The following is a 22,765-nucleotide window of genomic DNA, read 5'->3' on the forward strand; positions in this document are numbered from 1 at the left end:
TGTAAAAATCCTTGAGCTTTCAAGCAATGACTGATACGTTAATGAAACTTGAAAGAAAGATCAAATATCTTTTAAATTATGTTTACATCATCATTATCAGGAATCAAGATAAAAGCTACATGCTCATTTATATCAATGAACAAGCTTTTTCACAAAAACAAAAAAACAAAAACCCCACTTTAACATAGGCTCTCAAATCACCATTTGTCCCTTGCCCATCCATCATCTTTCCTTTAAAACGTTTTTAGCGTAATTTCTCAAAGAGAATTGATAAATTCTTTCTCAAATTTTTAATGTATTGTCTCCATATTCTGTTTTTTATGCATGTTCAATTTTGGGACTGATCAGAAGAACAAGATGGGCTCCTTGGATTTTGACAGAGAAATTTGTTATTATTTCTCAGAAAGCACTGGACAGATCTTTCAAAAATTTCATCATTGGTTCCCCATAATTCTTGGTTATTTCTGTTAAAAAAATAATTTTGAACTGTATATGCTGCTAGGAGGCCATCTTGAATTTTACAAATAAAGTTTGTTATGGCTAATAGTTCTGGAGGAATCTTTCTCACGTTTCCTGTCTAGGTTCTTTACGATTATTATTTGTGCACATTATTTTCAGTTATATCTGGAAAAAACGGAAAAACCAATGACGACAAGGCAAACATCTTTTAACCATTAATTTGTTAATCACTATTGCTCAGAAAGTACTTTTTATCAAATTTCATAAATATGTTCTTCCTGTTCCCAAGTTTAGCATAATTGATTTGAAGCTTGATTAGAAGAAAAATATGACTGTCAGAAATTATAGTTTATAAACATTTCTATTCTAGTCAATAGGCAAGAAGATGACTTAATCATGTTAGGATAATGTAAAACACACCAGTATGAATTTGAGCAAGTCAGCGCATGATGTATTGTTGATCATGACATAACTGTGACTCAAACAGATGCAAGAACAGAAAATATCAAACCTCCCTAGAGATCTACATGGTGGTGGGATATCAAACCTCCTTAGAGATCTACATGGTGGTGGGATATCAAACCTCCTTAGAGATCTACATGGTGGTGGGATATCAAACCTCCTTAGAGATCTACATGGTGGTGGGATATCAAACTTCCTTAGAGATATACATGATGGTGGGATATCAAACCTCCTTAGAGATCTACATGGTGGTGGGATATCAAACCTCCTTAGAGATCTACATGGTGGTGGGATATCAAACCTCCTTAGAGATCTACATGGTGGTGGGATATCAAACCTCCTTAGAGATATACATGATGGTGGGATATCAAACTTCCTTAGAGATCTACATGGTGGTGGGATATCAAACCTCCTTAGAGATCTACATGGTGGTGGGATATCAAACCTCCTTAGAGATCTACATGGTGGTGGGATATCAAACCTCCTTAGAGATCTACATGGTGGTGGGATATCAAACCTCCTTAGAGATCTACATGGTGGTTGGTGACAAGATCCCTTGTGTTCTCATTAATTTGTGCACTCTATTTTTTTCTATGTTATTGATGAATGAAATGTTTGTTTTATGTACCTGTTCAAAACAATGGCATTTATTTTCAAAATAATTTTGGTGTATCTTTGTATAGTTACTGTGTACCAGGTATCAGCCTGTAGTTATCATAATTATTTGTGGGTTTATGAAGATTTATTGTTAATTTAAAAGACAAAAAATCAGCCCAGTACATGTTTTTACACTACTTCTTCATGTTGATGTCATTTAGCCATGCATTAAATATATATTTATTATATACATTTTTAAGTGGCATGTAAAAGGAATCAAGAAATCATTCACCTTTCTGTCATTCACACAATCAAGTGTTGAAGATCTGATTCTTTTTCTTCAAATTCTTATTTTGCAAGAGATCAAACTTGCTTACAAAATCGATTATGTATCGGTACGTTCAGTTATTGAAATCTACCACCGACCAACCCCTCCATCAACCCATGCTTAACTATTCCCCCACAATAAGATTAGCTTGAAGGTGGGACATAATTATGATTGTTTGACTACATCCTCTAAAGCACTGCCTAGATTACAGTTAAACTTTGAACACTCTGTCTCTGTACAAGGTAGTTGTTTATCTATATGCAAGGTAGTTGTTTATCTATATGCAAGGTAGTTGTTAACTGTGCAGTTTATTTTTCAATTGCAGAGTTATTGCCCTTTTTCATTTTCAAAGCCTTGTTCAAACGACTACTCCTTCATAGCTTTTTGATCAGTTTCTGGTAGGATAAATCACATCAAATGTAGTTGTACCTGTCTATCTAGATAACTGTTCTCATGATACAGGGAGAACGCATATACATATGGATGATTAGAAAGTGATTAAATTTGCCTTTGGTTTACAGTTCTGGTTTCTACTGTAAAAAGGTAGGACACACATACAGTCCATCTTTTTCTCATAGTTCTAGTTTATAAGTTTCATGTGAGTTTGAGAGATATATTTAATATTGTTCATTTGCAAATTCACATAATCATGGAGAAGTCTTTCAAAGTGCAACTTTAAAATTGAATCAGGTGTACCTGCTTGTGGGGTTTACTTGGAACAGTTGATTTGCTATTCAGCGTCATTGAAAGTATCAGAATTTTCTTGATAGATGCTTCTTGTGGACAAATTGACTTCCAAGCCAGGTTTCTTTTTACTGGAGTGATATCAATCTATACATAACAGGAATTTTTATGGTTAACAGATCTGTTATCCAACCAAGATATTTCTTTGTCTTCGTGGATTAAATTTTGATTTACTGTGTCTTAAATTGTTAGTGACTTACATTGCTTAACAAGATTTGAGGGAAGACATCATGGTTAGAGCCACACGTGGTTCAGGAAACACTCATTCTGAACACCTGGTTCTCCTCCAATTTTTCTACAGGGATTCATGATGTCTTTCAATTTATTTTTGATGTCTCCTTTGTGTAGGCTGTTGTCGTTTTGATGTCTCTTCAGTGTATGCGGTAGTCATTTTATATCATCTTTTTGTTTAGATTTGTGTCCTTGTGAGTTGTTGCTCTGGTATATTTTAACTCTACAGCAGTATACTGTTGTTCAGTATGTTGTACTTTGATATAAAGTCATTTGAAAATACATAAATATGTGCCATAGTTTTGGCATAGGAAACACGTCAATGAATTCCAAAATCCAAAATCAATCATCGTCCTGAGGATTTAATCCGATGGGAAAGTTGTTAACCATGCTTTTTAATGATATGTAATACACAATGATAGAATGTTATTTAAAAATTCATTTTATAATATATTTTTTTATAGAACTGTGTGACTGCCAAAATACATATTGTCCCAGTGATCATTGATATTTTAGTGTTATTCGAATGTGACCAAGCTCGGCCAGATAAACAATATCTACACAATAATTTAAGGCCATACGTAATTACCCGGTATACTTGGCCAGATGCATTTAATTGCGTGCAACAGACAGGAGCCGCTGAAACTGGGATGTTCCATGCACTCATGAACAACAGATGTAAATTTTGCTCAGGATCAAGAACAAGAAAACTTAACAATCCCTGTTGAAAAACGGGAAAAACTTGCGGACTTGGTCCATTTTTTCAAGAGTTTGTAAGTTAGATTAAATGGTCATTTTTTCAATAGTTTGTAAGTTAGATTAAATGGTATCAAAATCTGGAAAGTTTTCAAAAAGGCTGTTTTAGTGTGATAGTGAAATGTCAGATTATAATATGTGATCATGTTTAATTTTACTACTTGTTGATAATGATTTTTTATTTAGTTATTTACTAGATTCCCACCTGCAAGTTTTTGATATATACCGGCCTGATGCACTTAATTTCCAAAAATGCTGTAACTTTGAAAATATTTCAGTGGTTGATGATTTTTTTTCCTAATTTCATCTTCAATAAATGAAATATTAACTAAAACAATGCATACTACAGCTGCCAAAGTAAACAAAATCCTTTTTTACAAAAGATTTAAAGCTTTTTCATGTGTATAGCTTTTGACCAAATGTGTAAAGCTTTAAGCTTTTGCAACAGTTGTATGGCCTTCAAAGAAGGGTTTCGCTTTAAGCTTTTGAAGGTAGTGTTTAGTGTGTGCAGAAAGCTTGTACAGGTACATACCTTTTACAGAAGGTCAATACCTGTAAGTTTTGAAGAAGTCCACAGTTGTTATAGGATTGTAGATTTACAGAAGGCTAATAGCTGTTACAAGGGATGGATGTCTTTTACGGCAAGTGGTATATCATTTACAGAATGTGGAGAAGCTTTAGGCTTTAACTCATTCAACCCTGAAAACACATTTGAACTCTTCCAATTCAAATGTTGGAATAGTTCATTATGAAATTTCAGGGGTGAATGAGTTAACAGAAGTTGTACAGCTTCAAGATTTTGCAGGGAGTGTATGGTGTTTTGGCTTTTTATCATTTACTGAAGGTGTATAGCTTTAAGGTTTTGCAGAAGATATATAGCTTGCTTTCTTTCCTTTCTTCTACCTCTTTTTAGTTTGCAACATACAAAGTGTACTATCAAGCAGGGAATTTTTGCCTCCATTTTTGCCCTTGAATGAGAGTGTATGTAATTGTATGTACATTCAGCACAGGGGGATTTATATACATGTATGTGTAGATGTGTAGATATGCAGTACCAGTAAAGTAAACGATGTTGAATTTAACACTTTATTATTCAAAAAGCCATAGGTCAAACCTATTGTGATTTTGCTCACTTGACATAAATTGCCAAATATATAAACCACCTGTATATAGGTAATTGGTGTACCTAAAAACTACACCTAACATCCCATAATGTCACTCTTTGGAGGCAGCTTAAAAACAATAGTCATCCAAAAATAATACATTTACAAAATTCAACATTAATAAAAAAAACTATTGTGATTTTCAAATGAAGAACGTATTGAAAAAACACAGTTTTAAAAATAAAATGTCAGGCTGGTGGGGCAGGGTCTGCCTCCACCAATTAGAAGAATGATTGCCAGCCTTGTTCAGTCCCATGATTTGTGGGTAATCCACTCATTCTGTCCGCTTTCATTATCAATGAGGATGACCCAAAAAAGAAAGTGTATAGCATGTTAGCTCAGTGAAACAGTTCATTTCCACTGACTACCAAACTGGTGGTTTTGATATTTTTATGATTCAATTATTACTCTGTACGTTATAAAATGTATGCTTTACAGTTATAACATATACATTTTTCATGGTTTTTTCGTGCCTTGTGTTCAAATTAAAACTTCAATTGTTCAGTTCTACTTACACATATATATATATATATATAGTTCTTTATTCTATTTATTAGAATTCATTTAGAATCTTTAATTAGTGCAATTTGGTTCATTTTTAGCCAGCTTAATAATGCTTTCTGATATATTGAGTTGATTTGTTATTATTTTTTCTATTTTCTTATAAATGAATTGCTGAGATATAAAGGACACAACTTTCTTACCATTAAAATATTTTCACTTCCATTTGTTAAATAAATTGAAAGTCATATGTCTTTTGTATATTTCTATATTGCAAGATGCTTCTCAAAGAAAACACATTGGTTGGAAATGTATGAATATTTATAAATGATTTATAAATGTTTTCGCACAAATCCTCAGCAAGAATGGTGCTACAGCTTATTTTTCAGTATCAAAAAAGGACTTCACCGATGACATCAAATGGGGGGGAAAAAGTGCCAGAACAATTATCAAAAATTGAAGTTTTTACAACTTATACTAATCACTCTTGTTGGCCTGGATGTTATTGCACGGGGGGGNTCACGTATAGAAGGTGTTCAGCCAAAGTGCAGTTGACCCATCAGATATGATTTTGAAGGGTTCATTCCGTCTTTGCGTATTGCAGAGTTATCTTCTCTTGTGAGCAAGTATTGATTGTTACGTCATTGGTAATTTTCTCACAAATTGATGACGTAACTCTCACAAACAAATGACATAACAATCAATACCTGCTTACAAAAGAAGATAACTCTGCAATACGCAAAGACGGAATATATTACAATAAAATTACTCTGTATGAACTAAAGGTTAAAACCATTCTTTCAAAACTTCTGCAAATCAGTGGGAACACCATTTTAATTAGCCTTATCTTTGTATGATGTTATGATCCATGTTCAAAAAAGGAAATTTTATGGGGGGATTTGTCTATGCACATGCATCCATGAATTTGTCACACCATTAATTATTTTATAGCTTCAAAGTTAAGATGGATTATAACAAACCTATTACAGGTATTTATTGAGATGTAAGGAATAAGAGTCAGAAAGTCAAAGGTCAAGGTCTCTTTGTTAAGTAATAAATGCAATATCACCACACTTGTCACAATAACTTACTAAGGTATAAAGGAGAAGTATGAAGGCTGCCAAGGTCAAGGTCACAGGATCACTCTGAAATAAATTGACTGATTATCTCCAGTCATTGCAACATAAATAAGAAGATGTTTAAATGGTTAAAATGTCGTTCTGTTTTTTATTTTTTTGAAAAGTCTATTTCTCCTAAACTAGTGAGGGAATATTAAACACTTCATGTGGTTCTTCACCAAGGCATGAAGAAGAATGTTTGTACTGGTTGGAAGTCTGTCATGGTGGCATGGACACTGTAATAAGAGTGAATATAAATACAACAAAACATTGTCTTGTGTTAGATTTATATTTATTGTGTTTACAAAGTATCACTTTACTAAAAAGTCCAACCCTTATTTATATCTATCCGAGTGATGGGGTTGTTCCGTAGACAGGCTCAGCTACAGGTTCTGATGAACATTTTTTTTACAAACAGTTAGACTTCTAAGGTACATGTTATAAGTATATGTATGTAAAACATTCTGTAATAAAATGTAACATGTGTATGGTCCCACGAATGATATCCATTTGATTGTGAAAAAAATGCCTGTGGGACCAAAGGTTAAACTTCAAGGTAATTAAAATGTGAAATGAATGTGTGATTGTGGACATTAGAGGAATTTTATCATTGCTGTTTGAAAGAAATGTATACTGTTGTTTGTAAGATAACATGCTCAATTATTGGCTACATCAGTGATTGTTTCAGTATAAATGATAAAGAATGCTCTCAAATTAAATTCTTTGGCATCGTCCATCTCAATACAATTTAATAGTGAATAATTTATTACGCATTCAAAATCTTGAAATACATGTTAATAATGAATAGCTGTATGATCAACAAGGGACATAACTTATTTTAGTTAACAAGATTAACTCATTCACCCCTGAAATTTCACAATGAACTATTCCAGCTTTTGAATAGGAAGAGTTTAAATGTGTCTTCAGGGGTGAATGAGTTAATAGATAAATTAGGTTTTCTATAGAACAAAGTTCAACGAATGTTACAAAATGGTGAATTGGTTTTAAGAAAATGATTTAAAGATAGCACTTGCGTGTATGTTTGTAATGATTCAGACTCGTTTACGATCATTGTTGTCATAAACATTATTGTTTTCATCAACAGCGGTCATCACTATGCAATCAATTCATACAAATGTTTTTATCTTCATTATCTCCAAAATAAACTTATAAAGTAATTCGCTAGTAAATATTGCCTTTCTGCTTTTTATTTTTCATGAAGTGCTCATGTACAATGGAAATTGGAAGAATCCTGAAAAAAGTGAATACTTGTGACAATGTCTCTTCGCTTGAAGCCTCCGTCTTCAATGGTTACAATATCGTTTAGCTGTAACTTCACTAACTACAAAGGAGGCAAAGTTATTTCGCTACTTACGTCTCTACATTTTCAACAATATAATCTCCCTGTAAGGTCTCCTTAACCTTAGCTGTTACTAGAAGTTTAAACCCAGTAAACCAAACAGTAAGGTTGCTATCTTCACAGGTAAAAAGTCACTTTGCTGAAAGGTTGCCTTCTTCATAGGCAAAACGTCACTTTGCTGAAAGGCTGCTTTCTTCACAGGCAAAACGTCACTTTGTTGAAAGGTAGCTCTCTTCACAGGCAAAACGGTACTTTGCTGTAAGGCTGTAACCTTCATTTGCAAAATGTCACTTTGCTGAAAGGTTGCTTTCTTCACAGGCAAAACGTCACTTTGCTGTTTGGTTGCTATCTTCATTTGCAAAACGTCAATTTGCTGTAAGGTTGCTATCTTCACAGGCAAAACGTCACTTTGCTGTACGGTTGTGACTTTCATTTGCGAAACGTCATTTTTCTGTACGGTTGCTATCTTCAAAGGCAAAACGTCACTTTGCTGTAAGGTTGCTATCTTCATTTGCAAAACGTCAATTTGTTGTAAGGTTGCTATCTTTATTTGCATTAAGTGACTTTGCTGTAAGATTGTAACCTTCATTTGCAAAACGTCACTTTGCTGTAAGGTTGCTATCTTCACCGGCAAAACGTCACTTTGCTGTAAGGTTGATATCTTCACCGGCAAAACGTCACTTTGCTGTAAGGTTGCTATCTTTATTTGCAAAACGTCAAATTTGTTGTGAGGTTGCTATCTTCATTCGCTAAATGTGACTTTGCTGTAAGATTGTAACATTCATTTGCAAAACGTCACTTTGCTGTAAGGTTGCTATCTTCGATAGGAAAACGTCAATTTGCTGGAAGGTTCATATCTTCACAGGCAAACCTTCTCTTTAATGTAAGGTTACTATCTTCACAGGCAAAACGTCCATTTGCTGCAAGGTAGCTTTCTTCATTTGCAAAATGTGACTTTGCTGTAAGGCTGTAACCTTCATTTGCAATACGTCACTTTGCTGTAAGGTTGCTATCTTCACAGGCAAAACGTCACTTTGCTGTACGGTTGTGACTTTCATTTGCGAAACGTCATTTTTCTGTACGGTTGCTATCTTCACTGGAAAAAACCGTCAATTTGCTGTAAGGTTGCTATAAAGGCAACAATTTCATTAGTTGAAGGTCTACTTCTACACTGGTGACAACATACGTCTACTGTTAGGGTCTGACTGCTGTGAGTCCCCTTAGCCTTTAATGGCCGTGTGGTTGTAGCAGATCCTCAGTAGTATATGTCATAGTCATGCCTTATATTCACCCTTCTCAGTACCATACATGTCTTATATTCACCCTTCTCAGTACCATACATGTCTTATATTCACCCTTCTCAGTACCATACATGTCTTATATTCACCCTTCTCAGTACCATACATGTCTTATATTCACCCTTCTCAGTACCATACATGTCTTATATTCACCCTTCTCAGTACCATACATGTCTTATATTCACCCTTCTCAGTACCATACATGTCTTATATTCACCCTTCTCAGTACCATACATGTCTTATATTCACCCTTCTCAGTACCATACATGTCTTATATTCACCCTTCTCAGTACCATACATGTCTTATATTCACCCTTCTCAGTACCATACATGTCTTATATTCACCCTTCTCAGTACCATACATGTCTTATATTCACCCTTCTCAGTACCATACATGTCTTATATTCACCCTTCTCAGTACCATACATGTCTTATATTCACCCTTCTCAGTACCATACATGTCTTATATTCACCCTTCTCAGTACCATACATGTCTTATATTCACCCTTCTCAGTACCATACATGTCTTATATTCACCCTTCTCAGTACCATACATGTCTTATATTCACCCTTCTCAGTACCATACATGTCTTATATTCACCCTTCTCAGTACCATACATGTCTTATATTCACCCTTCTCAGTACCATACATGTCTTATATTCACCCTTCTCAGTACCATACATGTCTTATATTCACCCTTCTCAGTACCATACATGTCTTATATTCACCCTTCTCAGTACCATACATGTCTTATATTCACCCTTCTCAGTACCATACATGTCTTATATTCACCCTTCTCAGTACCATACATGTCTTATATTCACCCTTCTCAGTACCATACATGTCTTATATTCACCCTTCTCAGTACCATACATGTCTTATATTCACCCTTCTCAGTACCATACATGTCTTATATTCACCCTTCTCAGTACCATACATGTCTTATATTCACCCTTCTCAGTACCATACATGTCTTATATTCACCCTTCTCAGTACCATACATGTCTTATATTCACCCTTCTCAGTACCATACATGTCTTATATTCACCCTTCTCAGTACCATACATGTCTTATATTCACCCTTCTCAGTACCATACATGTCTTATATTCACCCTTCTCAGTACCATACATGTCTTATATTCACCCTTCTCAGTACCATACATGTCTTATATTCACCCTTCTCAGTACCATACATGTCTTATATTCACCCTTCTCAGTACCATACATGTCTTATATTCACCCTTCTCAGTACCATACATGTCTTATATTCACCCTTCTCAGTACCATACATGTCTTATATTCACCCTTCTCAGTACCATACATGTCTTATATTCACCCTTCTCAGTACCATACATGTCTTATATTCACCCTTCTCAGTACCATACATGTCTTATATTCACCCTTCTCAGTACCATACATGTCTTATATTCACCCTTCTCAGTACCATACATGTCTTATATTCACCCTTCTCAGTACCATACATGTCTTATATTCACCCTTCTCAGTACCATACATGTCTTATATTCACCCTTCTCAGTACCATACATGTCTTATATTCACCCTTCTCAGTACCATACATGTCTTATATTCACCCTTCTCAGTACCATACATGTCTTATATTCACCCTTCTCAGTACCATACATGTCTTATATTCACCCTTCTCAGTACCATACATGTCTTATATTCACCCTTCTCAGTACCATACATGTCTTATATTCACCCTTCTCAGTACCATACATGTCTTATATTCACCCTTCTCAGTACCATACATGTCTTATATTCACCCTTCTCAGTACCATACATGTCTTATATTCACCCTTCTCAGTACCATACATGTCTTATATTCACCCTTCTCAGTACCATACATGTCTTATATTCACCCTTCTCAGTACCATACATGTCTTATATTCACCCTTCTCAGTACCATACATGTCTTATATTCACCCTTCTCAGTACCATACATGTCTTATATTCACCCTTCTCAGTACCATACATGTCTTATATTCACCCTTCTCAGTACCATACATGTCTTATATTCACCCTTCTCAGTACCATACATGTCTTATATTCACCCTTCTCAGTACCATACATGTCTTATATTCACCCTTCTCAGTACCATACATGTCTTATATTCACCCTTCTCAGTACCATACATGTCTTATATTCACCCTTCTCAGTACCATACATGTCTTATATTCACCCTTCTCAGTACCATACATGTCTTATATTCACCCTTCTCAGTACCATACATGTCTTATATTCACCCTTCTCAGTACCATACATGTCTTATATTCACCCTTCTCAGTACCATACATGTCTTATATTCACCCTTCTCAGTACCATACATGTCTTATATTCACCCTTCTCAGTACCATACATGTCTTATATTCACCCTTCTCAGTACCATACATGTCTTATATTCACCCTTCTCAGTACCATACATGTCTTATATTCACCCTTCTCAGTACCATACATGTCTTATATTCACCCTTCTCAGTACCATACATGTCTTATATTCACCCTTCTCAGTACCATACATGTCTTATATTCACCCTTCTCAGTACCATACATGTCTTATATTCACCCTTCTCAGTACCATACATGTCTTATATTCACCCTTCTCAGTACCATACATGTCTTATATTCACCCTTCTCAGTACCATACATGTCTTATATTCACCCTTCTCAGTACCATACATGTCTTATATTCACCCTTCTCAGTACCATACATGTCTTATATTCACCCTTCTCAGTACCATACATGTCTTATATTCACCCTTCTCAGTACCATACATGTCTTATATTCACCCTTCTCAGTACCATACATGTCTTATATTCACCCTTCTCAGTACCATACATGTCTTATATTCACCCTTCTCAGTACCATACATGTCTTATATTCACCCTTCTCAGTACCATACATGTCTTATATTCACCCTTCTCAGTACCATACATGTCTTATATTCACCCTTCTCAGTACCATACATGTCTTATATTCACCCTTCTCAGTACCATACATGTCTTATATTCACCCTTCTCAGTACCATACATGTCTTATATTCACCCTTCTCAGTACCATACATGTCTTATATTCACCCTTCTCAGTACCATACATGTCTTATATTCACCCTTCTCAGTACCATACATGTCTTATATTCACCCTTCTCAGTACCATACATGTCTTATATTCACCCTTCTCAGTACCATACATGTCTTATATTCACCCTTCTCAGTACCATACATGTCTTATATTCACCCTTCTCAGTACCATACATGTCTTATATTCACCCTTCTCAGTACCATACATGTCTTATATTCACCCTTCTCAGTACCATACATGTCTTATATTCACCCTTCTCAGTACCATACATGTCTTATATTCACCCTTCTCAGTACCATACATGTCTTATATTCACCCTTCTCAGTACCATACATGTCTTATATTCACCCTTCTCAGTACCATACATGTCTTATATTCACCCTTCTCAGTACCATACATGTCTTATATTCACCCTTCTCAGTACCATACATGTCTTATATTCACCCTTCTCAGTACCATACATGTCTTATATTCACCCTTCTCAGTACCATACATGTCTTATATTCACCCTTCTCAGTACCATACATGTCTTATATTCACCCTTCTCAGTACCATACATGTCTTATATTCACCCTTCTCAGTACCATACATGTCTTATATTCACCCTTCTCAGTACCATACATGTCTTATATTCACCCTTCTCAGTACCATACATGTCTTATATTCACCCTTCTCAGTACCATACATGTCTTATATTCACCCTTCTCAGTACCATACATGTCTTATATTCACCCTTCTCAGTACCATACATGTCTTATATTCACCCTTCTCAGTACCATACATGTCTTATATTCACCCTTCTCAGTACCATACATGTCTTATATTCACCCTTCTCAGTACCATACATGTCTTATATTCACCCTTCTCAGTACCATACATGTCTTATATTCACCCTTCTCAGTACCATACATGTCTTATATTCACCCTTCTCAGTACCATACATGTCTTATATTCACCCTTCTCAGTACCATACATGTCTTATATTCACCCTTCTCAGTACCATACATGTCTTATATTCACCCTTCTCAGTACCATACATGTCTTATATTCACCCTTCTCAGTACCATACATGTCTTATATTTACCCTTCTCAGTACCATACATGCCTTATATTTACCCTTCTCAGTACCATACATGCCTTATATTCACCCTTCTCAGTACCATACTTAAACTTACTAGGTGAAGTATTGTGTATCACGTCATCAGGTGTTTATTACTTGCAAAAGTTTCAAAATTTCCATCGGGGAGAAATTGCATGATATTTTAAGACTGAATTAAAGTATTGAAAATGTGCCCTTTTTGACATATTATCTGTATAGAATGCCAGAATTTAAGCTGTTCGATGCCATGAATTATTAGATAAAAGCAAAACGTGCTATTTTTCAATTCTGTACATTTTAAACGTCAGAAAGAATGGTGCAAATTGTGACATTCATATAAAAATAAGGAGACATCGTTGTGTGTGTGTATGTTGAATCGGAATTTGTGGCAACAACAAAAAATACAGAAACACACACGGTTCATTATTCAAGATGATTTATTCAATGATTTGGTTGAACAATGATATGTTATGGCAATTTTTCTTGTAAAAATTCCCAAATGAAAATATCATTGTAACAGTTTTTAATTGTTTATGACATTCTATGGTTTCTCCAATATCTTATTAATAATTAAATATCTGACGATACTATGCCTATCATCCCGGCTCTGGTATCTTCCAACTTCAATACATAGCTTATGACAACACTTTCAAGTGGAATTTCTTACAATAGCAAGATATTTTTAAAATCCAAAATTGTATTCAAGTTTTAAGTAAATTGATATTTTACCTTTGTATACACTTTATCAAATTATTTGAAAATAACCAGTACTCAAGTGTTTGAAATTCATAAGTTAAGGGATTTTATGCACCTCCCCTTATGTCTTAACAGTAGGTGAGACCTATTGGGAATTCCAACTTTTTGCCCTTTAGTATATCCGATGAGTCCTAGAAGGACGAAATAAGAATAGGATATGGTGTTCCGTTTTGGGTATCCCGCTACTCCTATAACATAAGAGGCCGCTGGTCGGCCTTTTTTTCTATCGGATATGATTTTGACGACTGAGAGTATCTCGCCGTGGAAACCTCTAACATTGTTGGAGTAGGTGAACCTGACATCAATCAACAGACACATGTGCTGTTTATATGAATAATAAAATTGATGTTCCGACTTCTAAATCGGAAATGAGGATAGCTTTCTTTAGAATGTTTCTATCTGGGTACTCTCACGTTACAAAATAGAACAAACATCTATACTGTGATTTGTTCTCGTATCTCTGCAGTTGGTATCTGATGTGACCCCAGTTTTCTTAACTTCATGTTATAACTATTTTTAATGAAAGAAAATGTATTGATTTCAATAATTTTTTCCTGTGGAAAATCTTAAGAAACAAAATTTACGAACTCGTGAAACTGGGGCCTATTCTATATACAGCTTCCGGTTGAACGACAAGGTATCTTATTTATATAACATACTTTTCAGTTTCTGATCATTGTACCGTCCTGCATGCGTGACGGTAAAAGTATCAATGAACAGTCTCTAACAACTGATGCATGTATATAAATCTGACATCAGCGTGTGAAATATAAAAGGTTTAAAAGTTATTTCAATGGAATTACTTTACTTAAAATATATACGTTATGATCAAATGTAACGGCTACAGAGTCGATAAAAGAAACAAAATCAGGAATTGAGGAAACATCAACATAAAATGGCGTCATGGACTCTGCCAAAATATCGCGTCTCTACGATATATGAACATATTAGCAATTCAGCACGATTAGTAAAAACAATACAACACAAGAAACAATACTCTCTGATCTGGACAAAGAGTTTTCATTTACTGAACACACTATTTAAGTTAATGTTTAAAAGAAACACTGCCGTATTGAACACTGCACGTGGTCATTGAACAAGAAAACTAAAACCTCTCAACAGAGTATTTAATATTGATTGCTGGTTCAATAAACGCAAATGAAGAGAGTAGTTGGTTGTTCGCATTTTAGCATGATTCCCGTGAATTTGTAGTGTGTTTTTTTACAACGATTATTTGCATGGATTCTTTCAGCTTTAAAAAGAACGTGTATTGAATATTTACGTCAGCAAATGTAAGGTATATTCCATCATGTATTATTTCTCTGTACAGCACAATAAAAAGAAACACATTATCCTCTCCATATGGAACTCGTACATAGCTTCGCCAACGTTATCCTTTCTATAAAGGACATAATAATACAGACTTCTATTTACATTTCCCAAACAGAGAGCCATTTTCTAACACGTTCTGAAAAGTGGCCACTCATTCTATGTAAATTTACTGAACCTTCAAGAAAACAACGAGCCAGATTGGAAAGAAAACGTAAGTTTTTGGCTCATGGCTTGTAGGTAAATAAAAGACTAGATACACCTTTGTTCTCCTCTCCATATAAGAAACACACTAAAGTACACCATAGCTATTTTCTCCATCGCCTGCTAGCAGATGCAAGTTCTGCTTCCCGATAGGCTCTATCAGCCCTGTGGTTGTCCCCTAAAGTTTTGAAGCAGATATGTAGTAGGTAATGCACCCAGCAGCTCTGATGTCCACCCTGCTCATGGTCATACTTGACCACTCTCAGTTGACGTAGTGCAGCATCACGCCCTCGGGTGTCACCAAGCTCGTGAAAGCACATGAACAACAGGAACACAGCGTACGGTAATGGACAGATAGTTATGATATAGTTGCACTTCGATAGTTCTGTATGAAGATGAGGAAGACACATCCAAGGTTCCTCCTTGAAAAATATTAAGACGTTTTTAAATTCTTTCCTACATCTATATAGTAAGGTCTGTCCTTGTCCGGTGTATTTGAGCATGTATCTTGCTTTTTCTTCTGATGATTTGTGCAAAACATTTTGCTTGAAATTAGATGCAAGAGGCATCACTTGTATGCATATCTCCAGTGACTTTTTGTAGTCTCCCATCAGGAAGTGGAAAGTGGCTAGATACAACACGTTTGTGCCAAACGATGCCGTTGGAATCAACCAGTGTTTACATTTTCTCAGAGTTTTGTACCTCGACTTGTTGCCTTGACCATCTACCATGCTTCCCTGATCAGCACGAATCCGTGCTATTTCAGAAAGTGTGTTCATCGCATATGTATACGTGATTATCTCCTCACTTTCTGTCTGTGACTTTGACAGCAAATGAAGAGTCTTTGCCATCGTTTTCAAGACATTTCGGTTAATGGGACCAGCTCTGCGTAACGCGTTTATGACTGTTATATCTACACCACAGTCAATGTCTTGTGAATCACGAGGGTGCTGAAGTTCGGCTTGGGTCCTTGGATTAGAGAGACTTTTCAAAAGATGAGGAAAACACATCCATTTCATCCTGTGACAGTTGTTTAAAATCTCAAGTAACTTTCGTTGGTGTTGTCCGTGAACTTTCCTCTGGAACATGTTGTGGGCAGGAATGAAATAATTTGGACAGTAACCTTCCAATACCCAATCGATCAATATGTTGAAGCAAAACCAGAAACAGAGGAAGAAGTTTCTTTCCTGCCAGAATCTTTGACTGGTATTTTCAACCGCAACAAATATGAGTATTTTCATGAAATATGAGCACAATATATCGTCATCCCCAACGGTGTCTTTTAATGTTCCTTTAATCTGTTTTAGGAAGTATTTCAACAGAACATAAACTTTGAATTGGATGTGACTAAGGGAGTGGACTAAACGACGCTCTGCTGCTACAAAAGATACCCTCCATTGTAAAAGTGTGTCATGTGATGAGCATTTGTCACCTACTGGGACAATGTGACAGCCACTTTGTCCAATGCTGTTGATCAATTTTTCACTTGGCCAGCCATACAGTCGCGTACGTGTTAGCCACTCATTAGCCACCTTTGGCCAACTGTTACATGGAAAGCAAATGACAGAGTCAGTACCTGTAAGCATGTTAACTGTGTTGCTTGGACCATTTGGAAAGGATTTTATGCCTTTTTTTGTTAATAAATTGCTGCATTGTTCTCTGTAGATATCACTTGAAACGAAATACGTATCGCCCTTTTGTATGATAGCGTCTAATAGTGCTGGGCGACCTCTCTTTCCTAACTGACCTATCTTTAAAGACACAAAGCCAGGTCGACAGTCATGGGCCTCTTTCATAAACAGAATGGTCCTGGGTGAGCTGTTTTGAGGAACATACTGGTCAGGGTATAATACTGTTACAAGACGGTCTGTAAATAGTATATCATTATCTGAATCTACCATATCAACTCCCTCCGAACGACTTCCGGCTTTAAATTCATGCATATTACGGTCTTCATCATTTGACAGCCATTCGGACATCAGTAGAGTTCTCCGCTTGATGTCCACTGCCTCTTGTGTCAGTAAAAACTCCCTTTCCAGTAACCTTGATAGCAGAACGGACCTTCTTTCGTTTTCAGTATCATCTAGTTTGCCCGTCTCCATCCCAGACCTGTAACGAAATAAAAACTAAATATTTGGGAGCTGATAGTAACGACATGAATAAACATGTACAACATTCGAATGTTTTGTAAGCAATGCTTTTTTCATATTACTTCGACTGACTTTTTAAAAAGCATGCCATGCTCTTCGCATCTTGTCGTTTGTCACTGACGTTCTTGTGGTGTTTATTTTCCAGGAGATGTGATAACGGGTTCCACATGTGGAGCAGGAAGCGATTATCTCCAGCGTTAAATATAACTTTTGCTTCGGGTTTTTTGTCCTATTATGTTGATGTTGTGTTTTATTCTGTTTCATGGTTTTGTTTTCATGTTTAGTTCGTCTACGTGCACAATGTATGTTTAATATTTTAGATATAACAAATTGTACATGTTTATACGCCTAATAACCTTATTGTTGGTCGATAGCAATCAAATTATCAATGAAAAATATGTTTGCTTTTATTCTGATTATCTATACAAAATAAATGCTTGAAACAAGATGCAAGAAGCATCTTTTGTGCGCACTTCTCGAGTGATTTTTTGAAGTCTTCTACCAGGATGTGAAAGGTGGCTTAATACAACACGGTTCACAATATTAATCAGGAAAGTAGACAAGCATACATCTTCATGATGTCCAATAAACTGTCGAATAAACTGAGGAATGTTGACAAAAAGAGGCCCTACAACTCACCCGGTTTAGTTTTACTCACAGCCGTTCTGATACCGGAAGTGGATGAATGTTGAACATGTGGACGAGATTTAATAAGTTTCTCATGTTACAGCGCATTTTAGTGTGTTATACATTTGTATGACGGTATAATTCAGAAACTGATTAAAACATCTCGCTCAGAGAAAAAATTCAGAGATGATTATGTGAAGATTCATGTAACACAACCAACAAGAGGCCCAGGGGGCCTGGATCACCTGTTTCTTTTGTTACATGATACTGACAAATAGGTAACTTCAGACCAAATTTGGTAACTACAACACATAACATTTTAACATCTCTTAGTTCTTGAAATATTGCTGTTTGAAATTTGAAATTTTAATTTCAAAGCTTTTAACCCACATTGACCTCTGACTCCGGCTAGCACTTAAAGTTGGCATTTGACCTCATTACTGTAATAAAGAAAACGATTCACACAGCTGGTCTACATAACATGAAGTTTTTACCATATTTGACCTCTGTGACCTTGAAAGTAGGTCAATGTCATTTTAATGAGGAAACTTTATAGCACCCCATCCCAGGTACCTACTTGCCAAATAGCATGACCCTGGGCCTTATAGAACTTGAGAAGAAGATTGTTAAAGCGTTTAACCTATGTTCACCTTTGACCCCCGAATAGCACTTAAAGTTGACCTTTTACCTCATTACGTAATTAAGTAAAGGATTTGCACTGCTGGTCTACATAACATAACCCAGTACCATGACTCTGGTCCAAATGTTTTTTAGGATATTGTTGTTTGAAATTTTTAACATATTAACCCCTTTGACATTGAAAGTAGGTCATGGTCATTTTAATGTGGAAAGTTTATAGCACTCCATCCAAGGTACCTACTGGCCAAATAGCATGACACTAGGTCCTCCAGAAGAAGTCGTTCAAAAGAAAAAGTTGGACGGACGACGGACGCCGCAGTACGGTATAAGCTCACATCGCCCTTTGGGACAGGTGAGCTAAAAAGTGTTTATATGTGACGTTGTACGGTATGTATTCTGTGACCTTCATCAAACAAATGACCAATGAAGCGCATGTACATAAAGGTGTAAAAGATGTACGAGTTTTCCACGAAGTTGAGGCTGTAAGCGTATGGAACACAGGGGCTCGGTTTCGTGATACTTTCGGTTAATAATAAACCTATACACACTAGTAAATATATACATATTCTAAAACCTTATAAAAATTGGGGGTACCGAGGTATCGGGATACTTTCGGTTAATAATAAACCCATACACACCAGTAAATAACAGCAACACTTTTTATCCGGTGTTTATACACATTCTAAAACCTTATAGAGTCAGTACAATAGTTTATTTCACAACACGTACAGTATAATATGTAAAACAAAAGTTGCCAGTACACATAGGCTATTGTATTTTTAACTTATTTGACCCCGTTACCTTGAAAGATGGTAAAGAAAGATTTAGTCGACTATTCGATAGCCTTCGACTCTCTAATGCTATAACTAAGACAAATGTCAAGACTGTATATGTATTATGTTATTAACAAATATTATGACCTTATGGATCATGATTCAGAAAGTTAGTTTTTCTAAATAGATTTTAACACATTGACCTTTATGACAATATTGAACGTGACAATGATCAAGGTCACACACCTGAAACCCCCGAACAGAGCTACAGTATAATCATCATGGAAGATGGTCTTTCATTTTGCATGAAACGTCGATGGAAGATTTTTGAACACTAACAATGAAAACAATAAGCCAGTGTAATTTATATGAATGAATATATGATAACCCTTAAACCGAGTCATCTTCAAGATTCTATTACTTATAGTTCTGTAGGCGAAGGCTTTTGAGGGTGACTATTCACAACTCCGTGAAGTGGGACTCTCATATCCGTAACACAACCAACAAGGCAAATTCCACTCTCGGATTTCTAAGATGAAACCTGCGACAGAGCCCAGCGTCACTGAAACTAACCGCATACAAATCGCTGGTGAGATCCGTCCTGGAATACAGCTGCACGATATGGGACCGGCCTTACCAGCAAAACAACATCCACTCGCTGGAAAAGGTACAACGCCGCGCTGCCCTCTTTATAACATCAAACTATAGAAGGGACAGCAGTGTTTACAGAAATGGTGAAAACTCTAAAACTAACACCACTAAAGGATCGCAGGCGAGACCATCGGCTTGCCCATTTTTATAAGATCGTAAAGGGGCTAGTGGCCATACCTGTAGATCACATATTGACTCCATCAAACACCCGTACCAGATCAAAAAATAGTGAAAATTACCGACATTTCCAGTGTAATACAGTCGACATACATGTATTTAAAAATTCATTCCCCCCCCCCGAACAACAACAGAGTGGAATAACCTACCAGAAGACCTCGTCAAAACGCAAGAACTTAAAAGCTTCAAGACATCACTACAAACTGAGACAATATAAACTAAAAGCCTAACCCTGGAATTTATACTCAAGTATTTAATATAAAACGACTTACCCGTCCATGTCTTGGTCGATACGCTCTCTCAAATTCTAGCCGGATCTTTGAACATATCGTTGGATTTGTGGGTTTTTTATGATCAAACTCAAGATCTGTATGTCTACGGATTGGACCTCATAATGTTAAATGAGACGGTTCATATAGATATATAGGATAGATAAATGTATTGATGCTGAACAGGCATTTCAATTGGTTGAAATTTGAAGGGGATATTAAGTGACTGATACTTGACGTGCTTTAGTTTGTCGTAGATTCGAAATAAAACATTTATTTGTGTTTATTTTTTACGTTGAGTTATTTTACTTGCGTTCCAAATGGTGATATGGTTTTCCATGCGTTTGCTTGGTTTGGAGAGACACATTGGTAACATAGTACATGTCATATGAGTACGGTGCACATGTGCCGTTGGAAATACGGTTTAACGTCCTATCAACAGCTATGGTCATTTAAGGACGGCCTTCCTTGTTTGCAAGATGCCTGCGTGAAGTGTATGCGTGTGTGTTTTGGCTGCGATATGTTTGTGTTTGTCTCTTTGTGATAGCGCGGAACTGATGCCGACTATATAGTGCTACCTCACTGAAACATACTGCCGCAGACATCCAGCAGGACACCCCACTCGGTCACATTATACTGACAACGGGCGAACCAGTAGTCCCACTCCCAAATTGCTGAGCGTTAAGCAGGAGTAGAAACTACCATTTTACAGACTCTGGTATGTCTCGGCTAGGGAACAGAACCCAAAGCCTTCATCACAGGGGGCGAACGCTCAACTAAAGGCCAAAAGAGAGGCATTGTCAAGGGAAACATTAGGAAGAAGAAAGTTGTTAAGAAAGAAGAGAAAAGATAAGATCCCAAATTTAGTCGCCTCTTACGATCATGCAATGGGGGCAGCAGGTACAAATCTTACGCCCTACCTGCAGGGTCTCGGAAATACGGTCCAATAGCTGATGAAATTAATTTCTAAAATGCACACATAACAACCCATAGAAATACGCTAGCTTGGTTATTTAATATCGCGGGACTATTATTTCGCGGTTGTCCCGGTCAGAACTAGTTCGTTGGGATTAAATTTCGCGCAACATGACCAGGTAAATGCATTTCGGTGATGGGTATTCATTTTACTAATGTAGTGTAAAATAAAGCAAAATACTACATTGAATTGTTGTTTGATCTACATTACTTGGCAGCAAACGGATAAACAGATATTTTTCTTTTGCGTCTGTAAATATTATATTCACGAAGATTATAATTCGATAGTTTTTTTTTATTTCGCGCTATCTTTGTCGATCGCGAATGAAGCAAAACTGAACCCCTCGCGAATATTACCATGTACACAGTAGACGAGAGGAAAACTGAACCCCTCGCAAATATTACCATGTACACAGTAGACGAGAGCAAAACTGAACCCCTCTCGAACATTACCATGTACACAGTAGACGAGAGCAAAACTGACCCCTCGCGAATATTACCATGTACACAGTAGACGAGAGCAAAACTGAACACCTCGCGAATATTACCATGTACACAGTAGACGAGAGCAAAACTGAAACCCTCGCGAATATTACCATGTACACAGCAGACGAGAGCCAAACTGAACCCCTCGCGAATATTACCATGTACGCAGCAGACGAGAGCAAAACTGAACCCCTCGCGAATATTACCAAGTACACAGCAGACGAGAGCAAAACTGAACCCCTCTCGAACATTACCATGTACACAGTAGACGAGAGCAAAACTGACCCCTCGCGAATATTACCATGTACACAGTACACGAGAGGAAAACTGAACCCCTCGCAAATATTACCATGTACACAGCAGACGAGAGCAAGACTGAACCCCTCGCGAATATTACCATGTACATAGCAGGCGAGAGCAAAACTGAACCCCTCGCGAACATTACCATGTACACAGTAGACGAGAGCAAAACTGACCCCTCGCGAATATTACCATGTACACAGTAGACGAGA

General features: G+C 36.5%; 1 protein-coding gene across 1 annotated transcript; it reads right to left on the reverse strand.

Moving 5' to 3' along the window:
* Positions 1-13,644: 13,644 nt before the first annotated feature.
* LOC110449880 lies at positions 13,645-20,910 on the reverse strand. The gene is made up of 2 exons (XM_021497025.1): positions 20,796-20,910; positions 13,645-17,615 (listed from the first exon to the last, which is right to left on the reverse strand). The coding sequence occupies exons 1-2, from the start codon at positions 20,801-20,803 to the stop codon at positions 15,611-15,613; spliced, it is 2,013 nt and encodes a 670-aa protein (XP_021352700.1). The 5' UTR covers positions 20,804-20,910; the 3' UTR covers positions 13,645-15,610.
* Between the last annotated feature and the right edge of the window lie 1,855 nt (positions 20,911-22,765).

Source organism: Mizuhopecten yessoensis, unplaced genomic scaffold (genome assembly GCF_002113885.1).
Source record: "Mizuhopecten yessoensis strain PY_sf001 unplaced genomic scaffold, ASM211388v2 scaffold4837, whole genome shotgun sequence".
NCBI lineage: Eukaryota > Metazoa > Mollusca > Bivalvia > Pectinida > Pectinidae > Mizuhopecten > Mizuhopecten yessoensis.